Genomic DNA, 22745 nt, shown 5'->3' with positions numbered 1-22745 from the left:
CTGAAGTCTATCGCAGGTGTTCGTATAATCTCGGTAAGAGTCGCGAGGTCTTCGGGTGCTGTTTACACGTACTCTAATATATCCCGAAGATCTTTGACATAAGTACAGATGGTGTCTCTTGTAGGCATGTTGTAAGAAATACCTGTATGGTGGAATAATTTGTGAAAACGCTGAACTCACACTATACAAATCAGCAATTCTCCCTGATTTCTTGTAGACATGTTGTAAGAAATACCTGTATGGTGGAATAATTTGCGAAACGGCTAAGCTCACACTAAACGAATAAGCAATTCTCCATGATCTCACGTATTACCATTTATACCATGCCATAGAAAATACAGCCAATCATAATACAGAAAAGCCGTTGTATATTCGACGGTATTCAACACAACCTTCCCATCGTTCGCTGCGATCTTACTCTCGATGAAATTTAGTAAGGGAATTTTCTATGGCATGGTGTAAAATAGTTACACAACACTTTCTCGTGGTAAACTATGGAATATCCCACTTGTCACTTGTATTTTCTTGTATACACACTCGCCTAAAGGCTCGTGTGTATACCGAGAAAATACAAGTGACTCGTGGGATATTCCATAGTATACCACTCGAAAGCGTTGCATAACTAGTATATACACTACGAATAGAAAGGGTACAAGAGGGGGCTCTCTGCGATCAGTTTACAATAAGGAGAAAGTTAAGTATAAAAAAAAATGATTAAGATAAGATAACTTTATTTAAACACGGTTTAAAATCGTTCCGCATACAGTATAAAAATAAACAGCATGAAGATCTATCTACCTAACTAAACTAACTTATAATTACAGAATTACATCTAATTACACACTAAACTGCTTTTCAAGGATGCCGTGTACAGAACTCATTCGAAGTTGCGGTGACGTAGTTTACGTTTAAAATCTTGTAAAGTCACCACAGATCGTAGATCATGGGATAGGCTGTTCTACAACTCAGCTCCTCTTTTTAAGAGAAGCTTTTCTTTAAATAATTGGTACGGGGCTGTGGAATAGCATGCATGGCACGACATGACTACCAAGGTTAGCGAAAAGACGTTTACAAGACATACACAGACACATTTCATCTTCATTATTTATTACCGAGCTCAAAATTTACCACCTTTATTAATATTTATTACAAACTCGATGATTTACTGTTATTTACAACAAACTTGATGATTTCGACATTGCTTACCCGAGCAGTATGCAGGACGCGTGTCACTTGTCAACCTAGTAAATGGCCCAGCTCACAAAAGTCAGTTGGTTAGAGCGCCCAACCGGTATCTGGGAGGCCATGGGTTCGATTCCCGCCGGGGACTCATGCTCCCATGCTCGTGTCATGTTGAACACTTCATCTTCATTACATATTTATATTGATGTTTAAGGTTAGCAACTCATTATATATATAATTAGCACCTAACCATATAAGCAACCTAAGAATTACCACTTACACAGCGACGATTTTCCCATTCCTAGTATAAAATTCCGTTAAATATGGAAAACACAGTGTATGATACTTTGGTCCCTAAACAATGAACTACGCCGAAAACCTGAACATACAGCCCTTTAAAAAGGCTATACGTAAGGTAAGTGTTATGGACATGATAAACGAAACATGCAAATGCAACGCACGCTTGTCGAAATTTTTAATTTTATCTTTACATATAGCCCATTTTGTTATCATGTATCTCATGCTTGAATCAATTCTTTTTCTATTTTACAAATTTTTTTATCTTACTGTTTATACATTTTTGGCACTTCAAAAAAGTTCATGCAGAGGCGGATCCAGGATTTTTCAAGGGGAGGGGGGGGGGGGGGGCTGTTTACAAATAGTTTTTTTCTATTTTATTTTAGCCCCAGGCTTTTTATGGGGGAGTGGATGGTATAAAATAGTTTAACTTTGTCTGAGCTAACAATATCAACAATGTTTACACCGTGTTTATTTAAATTTTTCTTGTGGATCAAGTGGGTTGGCTAGGCACCCAGTCCCTCCCCCCCCCCACCCCTGGATCCGCCCTGTCATGTTTGTATATGTGTACTCCTCGCCTTACAAACAGAAGGCAGATACTCTCACAGAGAGACAGGAATATCTTATAATCCACCTATTGCAAATCCTCTCCGATCGTACACGTCACTATCCAAAACCTTTAGCATGAACTCTGCAACATCCGCGCGTGTCATCATAAACTTGGTACCAGTGTTACATTGTCCTTCCTCGACTTTATAGTTTCCTGTCCGTTCACCTACAAAGAAGAGTCGGTCCCCTTGTGAATATAAGTCCCAGTAATTTGACCCGACACTCGATAAGCAATGTTCGGCCTTGTTTGGCAATTGCAACAAGTTAACTATTCCACGCGTTGTTTCAAATTTTGGAACATGTCGTACGAGGGGATTGGACTTAGAAGCAAACTTTTGCTCAACATCTTTTAACATCAGTCCAAAAGGGTAGGTAATGAAACGGTTCCAAAATGTTCCCTCCGCGATGTTGGATTGGAATGTTGCAACCGTTTGAGCCATAACTCAGCCTCACTCCATACAGATTTAACAGAGAGCTTTTTTTGAATTTTAGCGGAGCTCCCAACGGCCCGAAGGGCCGTAGAGCAGAGCCCATTCCCACAGAAAATTAACAGATCCATGCTTTTGGTTTTTCATGGTCATCATGGCTAGCAGCATGGTTCGCGGGCGCGTGCGCTCAAGCGACGACGACGTCGCCCCGACATGGTGGCCATACTCCAGAAATAGGTTTAAGGTTATGGCTAACGTCAGCTTACATCTTTGATATTGGACATCCATGTCATGGTCAATTGACAGCTGTCAAAACAAGGTATCTGCTGACCAGCATCCAATGACCATATCGCGGGCTCACATGTAGAACTCATCGAGGTCGAATTTTTTTTTTAAATTTACCTCTGACCAAGTAATGTTTTACATTGGATCGCAGGCTGTTATCGGTCGGATTCTCGAAAAGGGCGAAGTAAATAACCAGGGAGCTCCGCTTTTAGGCTTGGCTAAATTTATTTAATATATTATTAGACTGATACATAATTGTGTTTAACCACTGTGAATGTTCATTGAACTCATTTGCTGTTTTATGTCCTAAATATGTTTAGAGAGTTTGACCAAGTGGTATCCTTTTATGGGCCACCCATCACCATTGTCATTGTTGCTTCCAACACCACCACCACCAAAAATAAGCCTTCACCCCTCATAAAAATCATTTTACCCATAAGTTGAAGCTTGCGCGCGATCGACTTACCATTGATTAATCCACAAGGTCTAACTATGGTGTAGCTCAATACTTGAGGATCAGTACTCTCCAGCATCTTCTCCATGGTAGCCATGTCTTTAATCATACCATTGAGAAACAGCGGGTTAATAATCCAATCCACCAGCCATGAATTGTTTGGGCCTGGCTGCGTGCACTATGCTGTCATAGTTACAAGTCTTTTTACACCACACCTGTAATTTTGTTAATTTATTTAAGTTTAAATGTTCAGCACTAACAGCAAAGGCCCCCAAACTGGTTTTTGTGGCATCCCCACAAGTCATCTATTGGCGATGAGTTTAATTGTACATTATTTTAAGACATTTAGCCTTAAGCATAAAAGTCAATGATCAAATTTTTGGACTGTAGTTACATTACAACTTCATCCTGTGGCACACAAAGGTGTTAGTGAACTCTTGCTGATTTTAATGATGCAGGGGCAAAAAGAAATAAATGGCACGCGATGCACGCAGAAGCGATGGCGTTTCACAAGGGGTCTTACATAATTTCGAGGAAAAACTTAAAGTAAATAAAAGTAGCTGACACATTGTGTGTGAAAAAAACTGTTATCCAACTGCAGCGTACATTTTTAAACATAAGAAGCTTGTTAGTAATTGTATGGCTGTTATGAATTCACAGACCAAGGATGCAAATAATATATTTTCTTCGTAGATTTTCTCAATTGAACAACAGTAATATTTTATTTTATATTTTTATACTTTTTTTAGATTTCCTTATGTTGTCTCAACAAATATTGCGTTATACTGTAGTGTGATATCACGGATAAACGACATACGATACGCGCGAGCAAGCTTTTAAACTGCGAGAAAGGTCAAATGGTCTCTTGCTCACAGTGTCCCTTTGTATTATAAGAATTAGAAATTTCTGTCAACTAAATCTAATAGACCCCATCATATATAATTTGTCTCTTTCGTTTATACATTGTAGTGTTCCATTCTAACTGCACGGAAGTATTTTGCTTTTGTGTTTACGCAGCGATTTCTTGTTAAGTTAAACTTGATTTTCTGTTCGATCGGGCCAAACAGACAAAAGGAACCGATCGTTCGATGGCATAAAAGCGATGTCACGCCATCGCTTAAAAAAGAAATGCTACTGACATTTTCTTTTTCTGGACATCAAGTTTTTCCAAAACAGAGCCAAGGAAACAGCTAAATGAGGAAAAACAAATCTTAATCAAGATTTCCCTTGTGGCCAGTCATTACAAGCACTAACTAAAAAAATGCTTGCTAATAAGTGCTCTATAGCCTTTAACAATTTTCTTATTATTCTTAGTCATGTATTAGAAATGCAAGGCCAAACCTCTATTATCCAGATCACAAGGAACTCACAAAAACCGTTTAGATTATCAAGTGTGGGCCTGAATTGCAGAACTCATTCACATTAATTATTCACGTGAATGAGTTCTGCAATTCAGGCCCACAGAACAAAAATGTAGATATAATTGTATTCTTAAAATTACCTTTTCATTCCTTCCAGTATAGCAAAAATTGACTCAGAGTAGAAAGTTGTAGGATTAAAAATACTTGCGACAACTCCTAAACAAGAAATTACGGCATCCTTTCCCTTTAAAGCAGCAATGAAACTCTCCACATCACAAGCATCACCTTTAACCAATTCTAAATTGGGATGCCTAAAAGAAAATAAAAAAAGTGTGATAGAATTTACTTGAAGTTCCACTGTTATCAAATTCTTTTATTTTTAGAGCACAGGTATCCGAAGCTCGCGCAATGAGCAGTGTTTAGAGCAATTTTCAATTTTCAATGGATGGTCTGTGGAAATCAACCACTTGTAACACACTTTAACAAGTAAGATTAAGCATACCAGTTCTGATCTTGTTATTGTTGTGTTTATCAAACCTATAAATACCCATCATGACTTAACATAAACTGGCTACATGTGCAGAATGTTGACTCACTGGTTCACTAGCGTAAGTTTTCCTTAAGTGGAAGCAATTTACTGGTAACGCCAGAAAGTGCAACTTGTCTAAATATAGCTTCTGCAGGAACACACAGATGCCAAAATAATGCAAGACGGGCATAAGGTACATGTAAGTCAGCCCTAATAAGACTTTCTTGGAGATACATAAAATTCCACTTATAAGCCCTGGGTTTATACTACTTCGTAAGGGGTTTTGGATGGGCCAATAAACAGGAGGTCTTATATCTGGGGGGTGAGGGTTTAAAACCAGCTTAAAAAAAACACGTCACAATGAACTATAGCAGCATTGATCGAAATTATTTTTCATTAACTGGTTTTGAATCAGCAATCAGTTCAATATTTGCAGTCTGAACGATCAGTGAATTTCGCTGTAAAACTTGTACTTAAATAAACGTACCGTTTTTCGACTTTCTCCGGTGTTCTCACCACGGCTGTTACAAGGTAGCCTTGCTCTAGTGCTTGTGTTACTACCTCCTTTCCCGTCCCCCCGGTGCCCCCAAATACAACCAGTTTTAACGCTCTCGAATCTGCACTTTCGGCCGCCATTTTGCTTAATTATGCGACAGGCCTGGGTTTGAATTATATAAAACCCTTACCCAGGCCCACTCCTTAGCAAATGGACCTATTGAGTTCTCTGTCTGCCTGTTTGTTTGTTTGTTTGTTTGATTGTTCTGTTGTTTGTTGTTTACTACTTACCATGTTGCTCTGTGTTCGTCCATACGACGAACCAGGTGTAAAAATATGGATCCATCCCATGGTGGACCATCTCCTGGACCCTGACCTCGTGGAAAAATTACCTTACAACCCCGGGGGGGGGGGGGGGACTCCTATATGAAACGGACGGGGATGCTCGTCGGAAATTTTGAAAAGAACCCCTAAAAGAGACCAATCTGGGTGTGGCTCAAGCTTTTCTTGACCCCTAAAAGATACAAAAAAACTAAGAATAGAATTTATATTTGTATATTTTTTCGTGTGTAACCCTAAACGAGACCATTTTGGCTAAAAATATTGGCGTTTTTCCGGAACACCCTAAGCGAGACCAAAAATCCGAAATTTACACCCCTAAGCGAGACGACGAGCATCCCCGTCACTTTCATATGCGAGTCCCCCCCCCGGGCTTACAACTTTTCTTAATTCCAGGCATAACTAATCGATGACATCAATGACATCAATGAAATCAATGAGTAATCAATGAGTAATCGATGGGTAATCAGTTGATTAGTCATTGATTATTGCCGATGATCAATGAGTAATCGATGACAAATCGATAGGCCACAAAATGTTTGGTCATCGATTGCATCGATTAGTCATTGCATTGATTGAATTGATTACTCATCGATATAGTCTCGTGGTTGTAAACCGGAACTTGTAAAAGTACGTATAACTTGTATAACACGCTATAACAATCTAACAATATCATGGTAACACGTGAAAAAAGTACAGAAAGTAAAAGTGCTTGCAGCTGTTCCGGTACGTAATGTAAGTGCTTATGATGGCTGTCTCCCTAAGCCGAAGCAGTTTTACTTTGCTGACAAACATCCACCGACCAAAATCTATAACCACGTAGTCGATTCTTGTCTTCGTACTTGTTAGTTTCATTTCCAGACCCGAAGGGGGGGGGGGGGTACTCCCTATAATGGCCTATACGGGGAGGCTCCGCCCGAAAGGGTTACCTTTTTCCGGCTTCAGGTATATAAAAGGGTAGGGATTTCACGAGTTTAAGTATATGAAAGGGTATGGAAATCTGTCATTTGGCTATTTAAAAGGGCCTTTAATTAAAATATTTCGAACAGAAGCAATTTATGGCTGTTTTATTATAATTTATTAACCGCTACCTAAAAATGACAAGAACACGTCCTATTTTAAGTCCACGCCATACTCTTAGGTATATGAAAGGGGTACCTTTTTCAGTTAAAGGTATACGAAAGGGTTACAATTTCTGTCAAAAATGGTATATAAAAGGGTAAGGGGTTAGAACTTGGGGGGGGGGAGCCTCCCCGTATAAAACTTTTTAGAGTACCCCCCCCCCCCCGGGTTTCCAGACTGGTTGGTTTTCCTGTTCAATTGTTTTGTTATTAAATAAAGAGTTGGGTAAAGTGAAATATTGAAATATCATCTGTATTTGTGCTTAGCCCTTCACGTCTTGATATGCCGAAAGGTTATTTGACCTTTTGTGAGGGTGTAATTTCGTCAACAAGAATGCCAGTTATAAAGCAAAATATGACCAACATAGAGAAAAAAATCACAAAAAATGGTACAAGAAAGCAAGGAATACAAATGATGATGATGATGATTATTATTATTATTATTATTATTATTATTATTATTATTATTATTTTGTGTGCAGTATGATAGTTGATGAGTAATCGATGGGTCATCGATGAGTAATCAATAACATCAATAGGTAATCAATTACATCAATGAGTAATCGATGTCATCGATGAGTAATCGATAGGCCACAAAATTTTTGGGCTTCGATTACTCATCGATTACTTATTGATCATCGCCAATAATCAATGACTAATCAACTGATTATAATTACCCATCGATTACTCATTGATTACCAATTGATGTCATTGTTCATCGATTAGTTATGCCTGGTTAATTTCACTGTAGTGCTTAACAAAATCTGAAATTGTGGGACAACCTTAATAGCATATTCCGAGTATGCATGGCACATTTTCAGAAAATTGTATACGTACATCGGCAATTGCTCGCTCAATTACTCTCTCTTACACTTTTTTTTGGTCTTTGTTCGATTATCAATCAATCAATCAATCAATCAATCAATCAATCAATCAATCAATCAATCAAAACCTTTATTTAGATACGATGGGGTAAAAAAAGCTACATAGATTGTGGGGTCGTGTGTAAATAAAACATTAATACTATTAGATAAAGGCATTAAACTATATTAAGGTAAAAACGCTTTACTTATCGCTAAAAATGATTTAAATTACTAAATTGTTACAAGGACAAAAAGATAAAAAACACTAAGAACTCTTACAATAGGGATTGTTAAAATGGGTATTTTAAATTATGTTCCTTGTTGATCATTTTCATTAAACTCCTAAGGGATATTGCTTCGTGGCACTCGCGGTAAAAAGTTCCAGAGCACTGCCCTTCTGTAAGAAGTTGAAAGTTTCATGGAATTGTCATTAAATGATGAAGGAGTTAAAAGATGTTTTTTTTTTTCAGAATCGAAAGTTTGTATGTATTTCTTAAAGTGACCCATTTAGCGCGGTCAAGGATTTCAGTAGATGGCATGTCTTTTGGTAGGTTAAAAATGATCCTTGCCGCTCTGCAGTGCAACCTTTCAAGTGCGTCAAAGTCGTCTTGACGACTCATGTCCCACCAGACGGTTATACCATACGTGAATGACGGGATTACGATTATGTCGTATAACTTTAAAAGAACTTGCTTAGGTAAAGACCTACCATTCTTAATGAGGCTTAGTTCATCTGCAAAGTTCCTCTTAAGGTTATTGACCTGTGGAGACCAACTCAAGTTTGTGATCTATGTCAACGCCCAGGAGTCGGCAGTTTTCTATTAGCAGTATCGGAGGAAGGGGGCCAGTGATAGATCCTTTGCGGATAAGCATACAGTACACCAGGCGTATAATTCTTTAAGTGATTGATTAAGGGCAGCTGAGACTTCCTCTATACTGTTTCCAATACAGTAAAGAGTAGTGTCGTCTGCGTACATGTACACGGCGGCTGACTGTACAGACTCCACGAGGTCGCTTGTATACAGGACGAACAACGTGGGCCCCAGAACACTGCCTTGTGGAACGCCGGATGCCACAAGGCTGTAGCTAGATCTCTGCCCGTTCAGGACCGTATACTTTGACCTGGACGTTAGATAACTCGTTAACTATGCTAGTCACGGGGGGCCGCGTATACTATATTTGCACGGGAGAACTAAACGAATCCAGTCATTCGATTTCAGTTTAATTAAGCCGATTAGATTAAAGCGTAAAAACGCTAACATGACTTTCCTTTTAGAATTCTATAGAAACTGCCTCGTCCCCAGGCGTCCTCCTCCTTGGTCGTGCACGGAGGCAACCATCGACCCCCGCGCTTCCTGTTTTTCCGCGTTACCGCGTTAACCGACCGGCCGACCGGCACCTGGGGACGAGGCAGCTATAGAAAACTTTGACAAATCTTCGGTGTTTATATAGACAGTAGTTCGACAGCGAAATAATTAACTGATAAGGATCAAAAAAGCCAGAAAAAACGTGAGTTATCGTGTGTTGCCCGTGTTGTTTCGACCGTCTTCCATTATCCCGTTTCCCGCCCGAAAAAAAACAACAAAAAAAACAACAACATTGAAAACAATTATTCCCGCGTCCCGTCATGAATAACCAACTTCCTGCTTCTCGCCGACCCTTACAATCCCGCATTTCGCCTCAAAAGTTACTTTCATCCCGTATCCCGGCAGCGAAAAAAGTCTCATCCCGCATCCCGCCAACCCTATGTTAGACCCTCGATAACTGGTGTGCGACAAATTCAGCCCAGCAGACTTGTAGAAATTGTTAAGTCCATATCGTATTATCATTACCATTATTGAGAGCTAATCGTCAACAGGCTAGCTGGAGCGTTATTTAGGCTACTAGAACCGGGACCTTTTCTTAGGTTAGGCGGGGCGCTATTCAAGCTAACCGGAATACCAGTCAGCCAGACTGCAGTCTGTATTTGTTGCACACCGGTAGATACCTAGTGTCCGATAGCCCAATTAATGAAACAGATTTTTTAAAGTGAAATTTATTTCATACATGCACCTGTTTTTATAATTATCCCCTTTCAGTGAATAAATTAAAAATATATATTTTTCTGCAAATGTTTAAAAATATTCCAAATTCACTTTAGTAATAAAAGTTTTATTAACTCAGCCTAATAGCTAAGCAGTCAGAAAGTTTTGTCCTGCCGTCTTGTGATACTATGCTGTAACTAGCTACGATTTGGAAATGTCCATATTGAAATAACAAAATATAACTAACTGAGCTTGTTGAAGCCCCAAACAACAATAGAAAAGGAAACTGGACTTTGACTTTTTGTAAGATCTTAAGATAATCATTATTTTTACTCGTCATAATTATAGCCTGCGTAGCAGGCGTCTGTTTACGTTTTGTAGCGCATTTAAAAGAGTGCGCGATCGTGAGAAGGCTGCGAAAGGACATATGACACTGCCTTTATATTAAGTATATTTTATATTTGGTTTAAAATTTTTCAAACCAGTTTGATTTTTATTTTTCATTGTCTATGTTTATCAGTGCTCGACACTAACTTTTTTGGATACTAGGCAATTGGCTAGTAGGTACAAATAATCACTAGCCCATAAGGACAAGTCACTAGCCCCACCCCACCCCCCCCCCCCCCCTTTAAAAAAAATAAAAACAGTCAAGTTTGAATCAGCTAATCTCTTAGCACTATATTTGTTTTAGTCCACACAAGTACATCTTTCCTTCACTGATAGCAACGATGCTATCATCCAACTCGGTTAAGAATTTCTTGACCGTGGATCACACTTCTTTTTCTCTTCATGCTGTGTGTGGTCCTCTGGTGAACAATGTAAATCTGGCTCACGATTATCGGCCCTTGAAGGCGGTTTTCTTGTAGGTAAAGTGTTACAAAAGCTTGAAATCATGCTCGCGTGGTCGCTCGCGCGAAAACCCCAAGATGGCCGACTTATTATGGCTCTCTCCCAGGTCCATTTTGGGTGTCATGGAAGCGAGGACAGAGGGTCTTTTCCAAGATGGCGTCAGGTTAAGCGCTCTGGTTTAAATTACTCAAGCTATGGAAACTAGATCCTGATGAAGGTTTCTGGGAAAAAAACTTCCCTAGCCAAGCATTAAATTTTACTAGTCCTGGGCTAGTGTACTAGCGTTAGTGTCGAGCACTGTTTATTATCATAAAATCAAACTGGTTTGAAAGATTTTAAACCAAAGATAACTGAAATTAAACCACAACATACATGTATACCTTATCAGAAGCATATCACCTAGGTGATATGCTTCTGATTTTACATATATTATCTACTGGATAGTAAGTGTTTCATATTAACCAGCTGGACTGTGTTTCAATGTTTTGTATAAAAATAATAGTATTGACTAGCATCAAAGGCACTGATGCTGAAGTTATACATGTAAAGGGCTGTGTACAGCTGTTATGTTTTTTTTTTATGGATTGCACGCCTTTCATGCTAGCCAATAATATTTCCGTTATTGTCTTCCCATAGCAATCTACAAAATATATCAAATCTAAAATTAGTTATTAACCTAAATGGATCAGTAATCAAATACTCTAAATCCTATCTTGATATATTTTTTTTCTACAAACATAAAGTTCTGTAGTTTTTTTTCTTGGACATTTTCACAATCCAGCAATTGCAATTCCTTTTCTGTCATACTCATTACTTTCTAGAGTCTTCAGCATACATTCTGCCACATCTGCACATGTGATCTTGTTTGTTGTTCCAGTGTTACATTGCCCTTCTTCAACCTTATAGTTTCCGGTCTGTTCACCTGAAAAAGTTGCAAGTCATGTCAGTCTCTTAAGAAGCCCACTTTCTCTACACAGTCAAGCTTTCTATTTATTGTGGTTTTCAGTAATATGTGACTTGTGAAGTTCAAAATTCAACTAATGATTGCGTTTTCGCTGCAGCCAAATGAATCATAATTATGACGACAGCAAACAAGCCATGAAAAACAGAAACAAACAAAATGGATCAAAATCTACCAATCACAACTGAAGGACGTGACCTTTTGACCCAGTTGAAGTAAACTTCTGTTTCCCGAGAGGTCCGCTAGACGATTGACGGCAGCAAAAAGTGTACACCATTTGTTGAGGATTGAATTTTTAGAGTTTGCATACCACTGAAATGGCAATAAATCAAAGGCGCTTTGTAAGCCCACTCGTGAATGAGAATACTAAATGTATTGGTGTAGAGCTATGAAATGATTATGTCCTTTTGTGAGCGGCATGTTAGTATAGAAGTTGTTTGAAGGGAGATATGATCACGTTGGTTCCTTGTGTTTACAGCGGACGAGGGTAATCCATTCAAAAGCCTTTGTTATATAACACTAATGTCTACCATAAAGTGTAAGCTTGCTTATGCGTTGTGTAGTGGTAATGCGTTGGCCCTCCAGTCCGGCGGCCCGGGTTCGATTCTCAGCGGGGACGATTAATTTTTTTTTTTTTTACGACAATCTTTTTTACAATTTTATACGACGTCTTTTTTTCTTTCTCCTTTTTTTATGAATCTATTAGAGATGCAAATCAAGTACTATACAGTATATTATTAAAAGGCAACAAAATTCGTCAGTTTGGCGAGCTTTTTAACGATAAATTATTTACGTATCATGACTATTGATTATCATACAATACGCTTGGAACTATAAAACATTCAGAGACTGCTAAAATTGGACTTTATTCATACAATTGTCCTGAAATCAACCTTTTAATACCCAACAGAGTCGCAGTCCACCGTTTGTGCCTGGAAAATCTAATAAATTCCATCAAAACACGGAATATCAGTTCAGTGCTTCGAAGATTTTCATATTTTCTCTAAGATTATTTCTTCTATTTGTCATGTGAAATTCTTAAGAGCTATAAATCGAGCCATTCGAAGAAGCTTTTATACATACAGGCCATTAAACTTTGAACCTACGGTATCGGTCAGCGGGCAAGAACAACACAAAGAAACCTATATGCTAATTTTCAACCCAAATAATTAGTTCGCCCAAGTGGCCGAGCGGTTAGGGATTTGGTCTTCAAAACCATAGTTGATGTTAGGGGTCGCCGGTTCAAACCTCAGAAGTGTGAAACAAAAAGTTTAAAAAAAAAACAAGGAAAATCAATTTATAATTTAATGCATAAATTATTATTCATAAATTAAAGTTAACAGCCCATAATTTAATGCATAAATTATTATTCATAAATGAAAGTTAACAGCCCATCGACCGACCGACCGAGTGAAAATTTGCATATCACTTTCCATAACCATACTCGTTTTATTACATTCACGAGTAAAAAGGCTAATCGCAGGTTCGCAGCTTTTTTGAAATAGTTGCTGCTGTCCTTGTGCAGCACCCGTCAAAGAGCAATACAAGCAGCTGGAAACATCTCATTGCAGGTGCTGGGTCTTATTGAAAGCACTGACAGCAGCATTTTTGTCCCCAGAGCTGATTGTCCCTCTTAGCTGGCCATGGCTGAGCCTGGGGCGAAAAAAAACAAGTGGCTGTGGCAGGGGTTTCATTAAGTTTTGAAGTAGGAGGGTTCTTTTGATAGAGTAAGCGGGCACCCCACCTACACGAGGGCCGAAGGCCCGAGCCGCTAGGGGGGTCTGGGGGCATGCCCCCCCAGAAAATTTTTAAAATTAGACTCTCGGAAATGCATTTTCCAGCATTCTGAGGTGGAAATTTAACATTCTACATCCTCATTTTGCAAACACAAATTGTGAAAAATTTATGGAGCTTTTACCCACTAGCACATAGTGACTTAATGAAAAACAATACTCATTACTGTAACTGTCCACAACCTTAGAGAATTTATTAAATTGACAATCATTGTGACCTCATTAAACACTACTGGAACTGTTCACAGCCTTTTGGCTTAGAGAATTTAGTAAAATTGACAAGCATTGTGACTTTATTAAACACTACTGGAACTGTTCACAGCCTTAGAGAATTTACTAAATTTAAGTGACTTTGTGAAAAACAATATCGTAACTATTTGCAGACTCAGGGAATTTACTAAATTCATAACATGAATGACTATATCACATCTAACTCATTGGCTTATAATGTTTACTTTGTTTACAAATAAACAGTGTCAGGTCAAAAAAACTGAACTAAAAGTCATCGAAATCTGAGCCATAATCTGAATCATCCCCGTCATCTGCAGGCAGCTCCAATGCTTTGGAAGTGGCATCAACTTGCTCTGCAATTGACAGCTGACTTGGCATGACACTGTCAGCCTCTGTCTGTACACCAGCATCCTGCACAGTTACAACATTCTCACTTATATCACCTGAACTGGTGGCCACTGGTGTGCTGACAAACTTTGGAGGACACTTTCGCCGTGGTTTAGCAGATAACCAAGCTCTAACAGAAGCATCAATCACCTCTTCAAATTCTTTACTTCCCACTTTAGGACCATTAATGAGAATGTGTAGTAGGGCGTTGAGCATGTCATTCTTCATTCTACTTCGAAGCCTTGTCTTCATCAGTTTTAAAGAACTGGCACCCCTTTCCGGCCATGCATTTGAGACTGGAAGAGAAATCACTGCCTCTGCCACCTTTGCAACTAGTGGAAGATTAAATGGAACCAGGTCCTTCATGAACATTAGCTTCTGGAGGCACCAATCAGTTGAAGTGACTGTAGGTTTGCTCCCACCAGGGGGCTTTCTAACTTCCTCAGGCAGCTCATTCTTCCATTTTGCCAAGTTGTACTTGAATACCTGCCACTCATCCATCAGCTGCCTTTTGTCGCTGTCTTCATCAAAGAACTGCTCAGCCAGAAGTTTCACTGATGCACTGCCATAATCCCTAAATCCTGGCTGGCCTCTTTCTGGAACTAGTGCAGGGTCGAATATGCTAAAAGCAGACAGGAGGGGAAGGGCGGGAAATCTGCTGTTTAAGCTTCTTTTTAGTGAATTGACATATTTCACCAGGAAATTGGTGAGAAACAGCTTATCTCCATCAGAAGCAGTGAGATCAGCTTGTTCCAGTCTGCCTCCAGGTGATAGATCTCTAAGAAACTCGGTGACTGGTACTCCCGTCTGGACAATGTTGTCAAGATCGTCAATACACTTCTGAATTGCTGGCTTTATATGGGAGAAGGAAATCTTTCCTTCCTGGAAGGTACAGCTAAGCCTGTTGAGAACAGGAAGAACGTGATGCATGACTGTTACCACCCCAATGAATTTCACTTTGTACATTTTTCCACGAAGACCTGATGCTTGAGCATCTTTCTGGTCAAGTTGCCTTAGTGTAAGCATGAGGGGTATGTAATCCTTATGTACACCCTCTACAGCCTTGCCAAGAGAGAGCCACCTTGTGCGAGTAGCCTTAGCAAGTCTACGGACGCACTTATCTTTAGCCTCTTTAGAAGGCTCTTGCAGCTTTTTAACAGAAAGTTGGGTCTTCAGATATGCTGCAAGTCGTTTGGGGGAATTTTCAAAATATTTCCAGACCTGGAAAAGCCATCTCTCAACTTCTTGCATGTATGCGATCTCGTCATTAGTGTCACAGCAAGCAAGTGACAGTTTATGGCAGATGCAGTGAATGCTGACAAGGTGTTTGTTTAACTCTTTGAGTCTGGTGGCTACCCCACTGGTTTTTCCGGTCATCACTGATGCTCCATCCGAGCAAAGGCCATTGAGCTTTCCAACTGATAAGTCACACTGATTTAACTCCTTTACAAGAGTGTTTGTTATGGTTTCTGCATTTGCAGAATCAGACTCAACAAGCAGATCATTAGCACTAAGAAAGTTAATGTCTGTGCCACCAGAAGTACTGTTCCAAAACTGCACGAATGTGACTAACTGCTCAGTAACAGCAATGTCTGTCACTTCGTCAATTAGAAGGCCAAAAGACCCTGCTTTCTTAATTTCTTCCACTAACATGTTCTTGACCACTTGTCCACTGGTCAAGAACATTTCTCTCACTGCAGCGGGAGATTTGTAGCTAAAATGTTGCATTTTGTCTAGACCAACAGCACGGAACAGATTAAGCAAAGAGAAAAACTTAACATTGGCAACTGCCTCCTTCGCTAACCAGTACAAGGCTGCAAAAGCATTGTACAAAACATCATTGCGAACTGCTTTCTTTTCTTCATACTGTTGATGAAACATTGACACCCTCTGATTCATTTCAGCTTCCACAGCAGCTTCATGCATTTTGGTTAAAGAATGTTCTCTGATGGCCTCTTTCCTGTATCTTGTGCTGGGTGCATTGCTGAATACTGCAGCATTGTTCTGAGTGTTCAAAGTTTTATGTTTGCAGCAAAGAAAACAAAACATGCCTTGGTTTTCTGAGAAAAGAAGCCACCAAATGCCTGTGGTGTTATCATAGGCTAGTTCTCTTTCTTCAACCCAGCTGTGGTGAAAACGTCTCTTCTTCAGCTTCTTCTGCCTGGCCTCTTCTTCTTCTGAGAAAACTTTGCAGCATTTCTGTTTGCACTCATAGTAGTTGTGCAGGTTAGAAAGTCCACACTTCTCTATCTCTAATAACATAACGTCATCTGCTATTGCTTTAGAAACATTTGCCCCGCGAGATTTTTCTACTCGCTGTGAGGTATCTGAGACTGCTTCATTAGATGACTGCATTTCTACTTGCTGTGAGGTATCTGAGAATGCTTCATGTGAAGACTGCGTTTCTGCCTCTCCAGTTGCCTCTTGTACCGAAGGCATGGTTGAATTGTCTGCCAAAGAAATGACCAATATTACAATGTATAGGCCTTACCTTATCACATGTGCTGAGTTCACGTTTTTGGTGGATTTCCATTGCAGAATTACATTTCCCTTTTTGTAGTGGTTTTTGTGTGGTTTGTTTTATGAGTTGCTGGAAAAGCACAGAAATTGTATGTGTACACGAGGTTTATCTTCAGTAAAAAACCTAGCCTGCGTAGCAAGCGTTCCCGTGCGAGCGAAGTGCTGTGTCGAGCGCGAGCGAAAGATTCCGGCCGCGCGAAAATTGAGGCGAGAGCAAAATTAAGCGCTTGGAACAGTGCAAAGAATCTGTACATTTTTCTTCAAAATTTCAACCAGCTCCTTTGTCAAAAAGCTGACGGCAATCTTCAATGTTCCACGGACAACATCCGCGCCACACGCTCTCACGCTGTTTTATGTTAGATAAGCTTATTAGGTAATGTAATTAACAATATTGTTTTTAAAGTGTAAGTATTAAATCGAATCATACAACTCAGCGCGATTGCAAGTTCTCAGGGATCCCACAATAAGCGAAGAAGAGCCGGTCTTTGATTATTTATATTTGTATGCATCCTCAAAGACACAGAGGCCTGATAGTCGGGAAGTAAGAAAAAGCGGCGAAATCGGTGGCGAACGAAAGTTTTCAAGAACGGCGATTTCGATTATTGTTTGTATTCAAAGGTCGTTCCGGTTCACTGACTGTTTTGACATGCAAATGAACGTACACTTTATTTATATACGCCAGTGCAAGTTTATTATATTGAAAAAAAGACTTGTGAAGTATTAATCACTCACCTTTTGACTTCTTTGAAACGACGAAGAAATTGTCAAGGACGCCTTGAGCAGATCTTTTATTTGTTGCGGCCATTTTAAACCATGTGCTTTTCAGTCGTGTGAAATGTCACGTGCAAATGTTATGCAACAGCTTGCAAGAGAGGTCCTGGTTACTACTTTGATATCGTAGGCGATGCGTTTCGCGAAGGAACGCGATGCGATCAAACTTTGAAATTTATTACTTTGCTTGAGGAAACCCTCGGTAATCCGGACACAAGAATATTAATTTACATGAAAAAGGACTGTGATGCAATTCCTGGTTAGACTCTGCTATCAATGTAGGAGAATGGTGAAAAGATGTTTCGGTTAGTCTGACTTTTGATAGATCTTGTATTTGTCTACTTGAGACCTCATTTTCGCGAAGGCGGGTACTGTACTTAGAGTAGACGGGTGCCGGTACCCGGGTCCCGGCTTCTAATAAAACCCCTGCTGTGGGGCCACATGATTTGATTTGTCATGTGTCCAAAGATCCTAGGGCCACTTGTTTCTCGTGCTCCAGGCTCAGCCGGCTAAGAGAGACACGAAGCTCTGGGGATTAGAATGTGACAGCGGGTCTACATACCCACTAGTAGCCGACAAGGCCTAACAATAGTGTAATTCAATGCCTGTGGGTCACTTCTTTCCAGCATTTTTTCCATGGTTGCCATATCCTTGATCACTCCATTAAGAAACAGTGGCTTTATTACCCATTCTAGAAACCAGTAATTGTTTGGCCCTGGCTGGGTACACCATGATGTTACAGTCACTAGCCGAGTGATTTTGTGCCTAAGTGAGGAAGTAATAAAATAATAAAATACTGAGTGAGGTATTTTTTTTTTACTTTCAGAACATAGAGTTACAGACAGCACAAATAAGAAAACTGTGAACACTTTGATTTAACTTGGACATGAAACGTTTTTTGTACAAAACCATCAAATGACCTGACAGCTCAATCTGCAGGGCACAGTTACAAAACAAATTGACTGCGATGGAGCCAAAATATCTTCCAATGGAAGTATAACAAATGTGTTTATGGTTTTCAGATTTGCACAACAACCCTAAAATTTTCAACAGAGATAAAAAAATAACTCCAGTTTGAGCAGAGCAATGTCGCCAATGGTGGTCCAAGAAAAGAATGCTTGGACACTAGAGACAAATTCACAATTTTAACATTTGTTTAACTTTAGCACATGCTTTTAGCCAGGATTTGTAAGTGGTGGCACTCAAACTCTTACTGTCATGTGGGGCTCAAGACACCACCCTCCTTACATGGTCTGGGGCACGCTCCCTTAAAAACATTTTGCAAATTTTAAGTATCTTTGTTGTATTTTCAGCAGTTTCCATTTGCATATTTATTTAAAAGTTTTCAATTCTACTTACCGTATTTACTCAAATAAGCGCCGCCCCCGAATAGGCGCCGCTTTCGAATAAGTGCCGCGTTTGGGACAAAAAAGTTAATAAGCGCTGCCCCCGAATAAGCACCACAGTCCCGATGCGGTGTTTATTCGAGGAATTCCGTTTAACTTAAAACAGCACTACAAAGCAACTCTAAAACAATCTTGGACGTTTCTTTCCATCAAAAACGATGTTTTGCAGTTCAAAGTGATTGTTTTACCGCTCGCCCATTAGGTTTTCTATCCAACATTCTAACAATATGTAGTTCTGTAAATGATGTGAAGGTCGCGAGCTTTGCCAGGACAGCTAGCGGTACTTCTCTCTTCAGCAAGAGACAAAAACTGTCAATCAAAAGACACTCTTTTCAATTACTGTAAAAGATTAGATTCTTTGTGGCATCCAAATTTTAAATAAGCACCTCCCTCAAATAAGCACCGCCCTCGAATAAGCGGGAAAAATTTAATAAGCGCCGCGGTGCTTATTCGAGTAAATACGGTACTTAATAATAACTCTCAAGCTATGTAATTCAACAATCAAGATGTGAAGTAGTACTTGTATAATAATGTTCTTCAAAAATTAGACATCTACACAGGATACTCAATGAGCCATCTGGCTAAAAACCAAGTTAAACACATTGCTCACCTACTCATTGCCTCTGTGATGGCATTCATGGACTCCGAGTAGAAAGTGGTTGGATTAAAAATGTTTGCATAAACTCCTAAACTGGACAGCACAGCATCTTTTCCATCAAGAGCAGCAGCAAAACTCTCCACGTCACAAGCATCTCCCTTCACTAACACTAAATTCTCATGTCTGTTGAAATGAGAATGTTGAAATAAGAATAAGAGTGAATGTCTGCCATTCACTGTTGTTCATTTCTTGTAACACAGAATGAAATAAAATAGGTATCCAAGAAATGTTAAAGAGAACTTTATGAACACATTAAGTTCTACAAACGGTAACGGCAAAATATCCAGCTCTTTACAAGTGAGGTAACTTAAATTTAAACTGAGCGAGGAATTATTATTTTTTTGTTTATTTAAGCTTACAAAAAAAAAATATTTAAAAAAATAAAAGCAATATATTTATTTAAAAAAAATAAAAATAGTTTTGGATAGGAGGGTCTATTTAATACAAAGACAGGGTAAATTTGTTTTTTTTTTCTAATTAAAATGACGACCAACTTTTTGGAATTGGCTACTGCTTTAAAATACGATGTTGACAAAACCTGGATCGGATCGGACAGGATCGGATCGGATCGCGGATCGGATCACGGACTGGATCACGAAAAATAAAAAAAAAATAAATAAAAAATAAAAATAAATAGAAAATGAATTAAAACAAAATAAAAAAATAAAATAAAAAAAAATAAAAAAAATACCGGTAAAATAAAAAAAAAATAAATAAATAAAATAAATAAATAAAAATAAATAAACAAATAAATAGTTGTTAACTAGTATAGAACGGCGTAGTATATGAATTTTCTTGCCCCAATCGAGACAATGAAACGTACAAAGCCGAAGAAGTCAACGGAGCTGTTGGGAAAAAATTGAAGGGCCTGTTAAATTACTGATTTCATAAAAAAAGAAAGAAAGAACATAAAAAAAGCCCACTAACTCGGGGTATTTTCAGTTGGTCACCCATCCAAGTACTAAGCCTGCCCAACAGGGCTTAACTTCAGCGATTGGACAAGAACCGTTGCTTTCCATATGGTATCAGAAAGAGCACGTAAATCAGCTAATAAAGGTTACGACCAGGTTTTAGCAGGAAAGTGCCAAATTTTCCAAAAGATCTATATTAACCAGGCATTACTTTTATAACCCTCTCTTATAACCTTCTGTCTCATCTGACACTGATACCACAAGGAAAGCATTGGTTTGCGTCTGATCGCCGAAGTTAAGCCCTGTTGCGCGGGGTAAGTACTTGGATGGGTGACCAGCTGAAAATATATCTTGTTGTGGGATTTTCATTTTCTTTCTTTCTTTTTCTTACGCAATCGGTAACTTTTCAGGCCCTTCTTTTTATTTTCCAACGGCTCCGTTGAATTGTTCGGCTTTGTACGTTTCATTGTCTCGATAGGGGCAAGGATGTCCGAAGGGCAGTCACACTGTGCAGTCACGTTTATAGCTTCTCCTTGAAATCCTCAAAGCCTGGCTCTAGATCGACCTCGAAGGATTAATTATAAGAAGATTAAGAAGATGTGGGTGCCCTTTTTTGTGGGATACATTTACTGTTTGTTTGTTTGTTTCTTTGCCCAGTTCTACGTAATCAGAAGTCCAGAGATCATATAAGTCGTAAACGACATTGTGGCCTCAGTTGTGTGTGAAATAAAGAAAAAATATAATAGGTTCCAGATACCGCTGTGTGCAGGTCTAGAAAGTGATAATTTGTTATTTTAATTAAGTTCATAGCAATAAATTAATAAAGCAATTAAAAAAAGAAAAAAAAAAAACAGAAAAAATCTTGTTACGCCGATTCTTGTTACGCCATTCCACGTTCATCCGATAACTAACAACCATTTATTTGTTTATTTATTTGTTTATATCTATTTATTTATTTTATTGTATTTTTTATTTTATTTTTATTATTTTTTTATTTTTCATGATCCGGTCCGTGATCCGATCTGTGATACGATCCGTGATCCCATCCGCGATCCGATCCGATTCAGGTTTTGTCAACGCCGTTTAAAATATTTAGGAGCAGGTGGCTTCTTGATAAAAAGTTATTTTACACCCTTGATAAGACAAGCTTGACTGGTTACAGTCGCTTTCTTTTGGAGGCATTGAACCGAACTTATTACTTTGACTGATTTTGAACACACTCAAGTTTAGCTGTACGCTAGCATGCAAAGGCATTTCCAGGTTTCAGGAGACGAAAAACCCAAATGCTCTTGCAGGCCGCTAGCTCACTGCGTGAGGTTTAGTGAAACTAAATGATCACTCACTGAGTTGTCAGTTTCTCAGGCGTTCTCACTACAGCCGTCACATGATGTCCTTTTTCCAGTGCTTGTTTTACCACCTCGTTTCCTGTCCGACCTGTAGCTCCAAACACAACAAGTTTGAGCTTTTTGGAAGGACTGCTGTCTCCCGGTGCCGCCGCCATGTTGGATATGAAATAGTTGAGGTGGGACTGGGTCAGAGAACTGTCACATTTCGGGAAAGGCTGGGCACCAAAGAGAAACTGCCCGTCAATCGTCAGTCATTTAGTGATTTTCTTTTTCACGCCCTTTGATTGATGAAGCAAAACTGTTCCAAAACAGACGTTCGAAACAAACCTTTGTCGCTTGACTTAATGGCCATTCGTGACCATATTCATATCACCTGCCATTCCAATAATCTTTTTTACTGCGTTTTCTGCCGGCAATTCCCCACTTCATTTTATTGGTGAAACAGAACGAAGACTTATTAGTCTTATTTAGTCCTGAGTCGTTTTAGCGAACATTCAGTTTGCGAGGTGCGCAACAACACTCCTGGGTTTCCTGTGGTCCATTTCAAATCCACGGGTCGCAGTATTTCTGATGTCCAGGTACAAGATTTAGAACAAACTGATCTAACGTGTAAAGTAGCTCCCCCCCCGGGGGGGGGGGTACTTGAAAAAGTTTTATACGGGGAGGCTCCGCCCGGAGGTCCAACCCTTTACCCTTTTATATACCATTTTGATAGAAAAAGTACCAGTTTCGTATACCTTTTATTGGAAAACAGTACCCCTTTCATATACCTACACGACATGACATATGCCTTCAACAGGAATTTTTCTTGGCATTTTTATGCAGCGCTTTATAAATTAAGACGATACAACCATAAGTTGTGTCTACTTGAAATATTTAATGTAAAAGCCTTTTTAGAATATCATAAGAAAACTTTCTCACTGTC

General features: G+C 39.2%; 3 protein-coding genes and 1 pseudogene across 4 annotated transcripts in view; all 4 read right to left on the bottom strand.

Annotated features, from left to right (window-relative positions):
* The window catches only part of LOC144640205 (uncharacterized), a 274821-nt gene that overhangs the window by 119531 nt on the left and 132545 nt on the right, over nt 1–22745 (bottom strand). The gene's annotated exons all lie outside the window — the stretch shown is intronic.
* On the bottom strand, nt 1750–5781 carry LOC144640188 (flavin reductase (NADPH)-like; annotated as a pseudogene).
* On the bottom strand, nt 9992–21988 carry LOC144640178 (flavin reductase (NADPH)-like). Of its 2 annotated transcripts, XM_078499389.1 has the most exons (5): nt 21818–21988; nt 19516–19686; nt 18062–18264; nt 11651–11758; nt 9992–11476 (listed from the first exon to the last, which is right to left on the bottom strand). In XM_078499389.1, the coding sequence occupies exons 1-5, from the start codon at nt 21973–21975 to the stop codon at nt 11289–11291; spliced, it is 828 nt and encodes a 275-aa protein (XP_078355515.1). In that variant the 5' UTR covers nt 21976–21988; the 3' UTR covers nt 9992–11288. The 2 variants fall into 2 exon arrangements, with proteins under 2 accessions (XP_078355515.1, XP_078355516.1); XM_078499390.1 differs by having other exon boundaries at nt 11343–11758.
* LOC144640179 (uncharacterized protein C17orf113-like) lies at nt 13725–17933 on the bottom strand. Its single transcript, XM_078499391.1, has 2 exons — nt 17461–17933; nt 13725–16658 (listed from the first exon to the last, which is right to left on the bottom strand). The coding sequence occupies exons 1-2, from the start codon at nt 17531–17533 to the stop codon at nt 14086–14088; spliced, it is 2646 nt and encodes an 881-aa protein (XP_078355517.1). The 5' UTR covers nt 17534–17933; the 3' UTR covers nt 13725–14085.

Source organism: Oculina patagonica, unplaced genomic scaffold (assembly GCF_052425735.1).
Source record: "Oculina patagonica isolate OP01 unplaced genomic scaffold, crgOcupat unplaced2, whole genome shotgun sequence".
In the NCBI taxonomy this organism is placed as follows: Eukaryota; Metazoa; Cnidaria; class Anthozoa; order Scleractinia; family Oculinidae; genus Oculina; species Oculina patagonica.
Note: the sequence above shows the minus strand (reverse complement) of the source record. Positions and strands in the feature narration are given on the sequence as shown.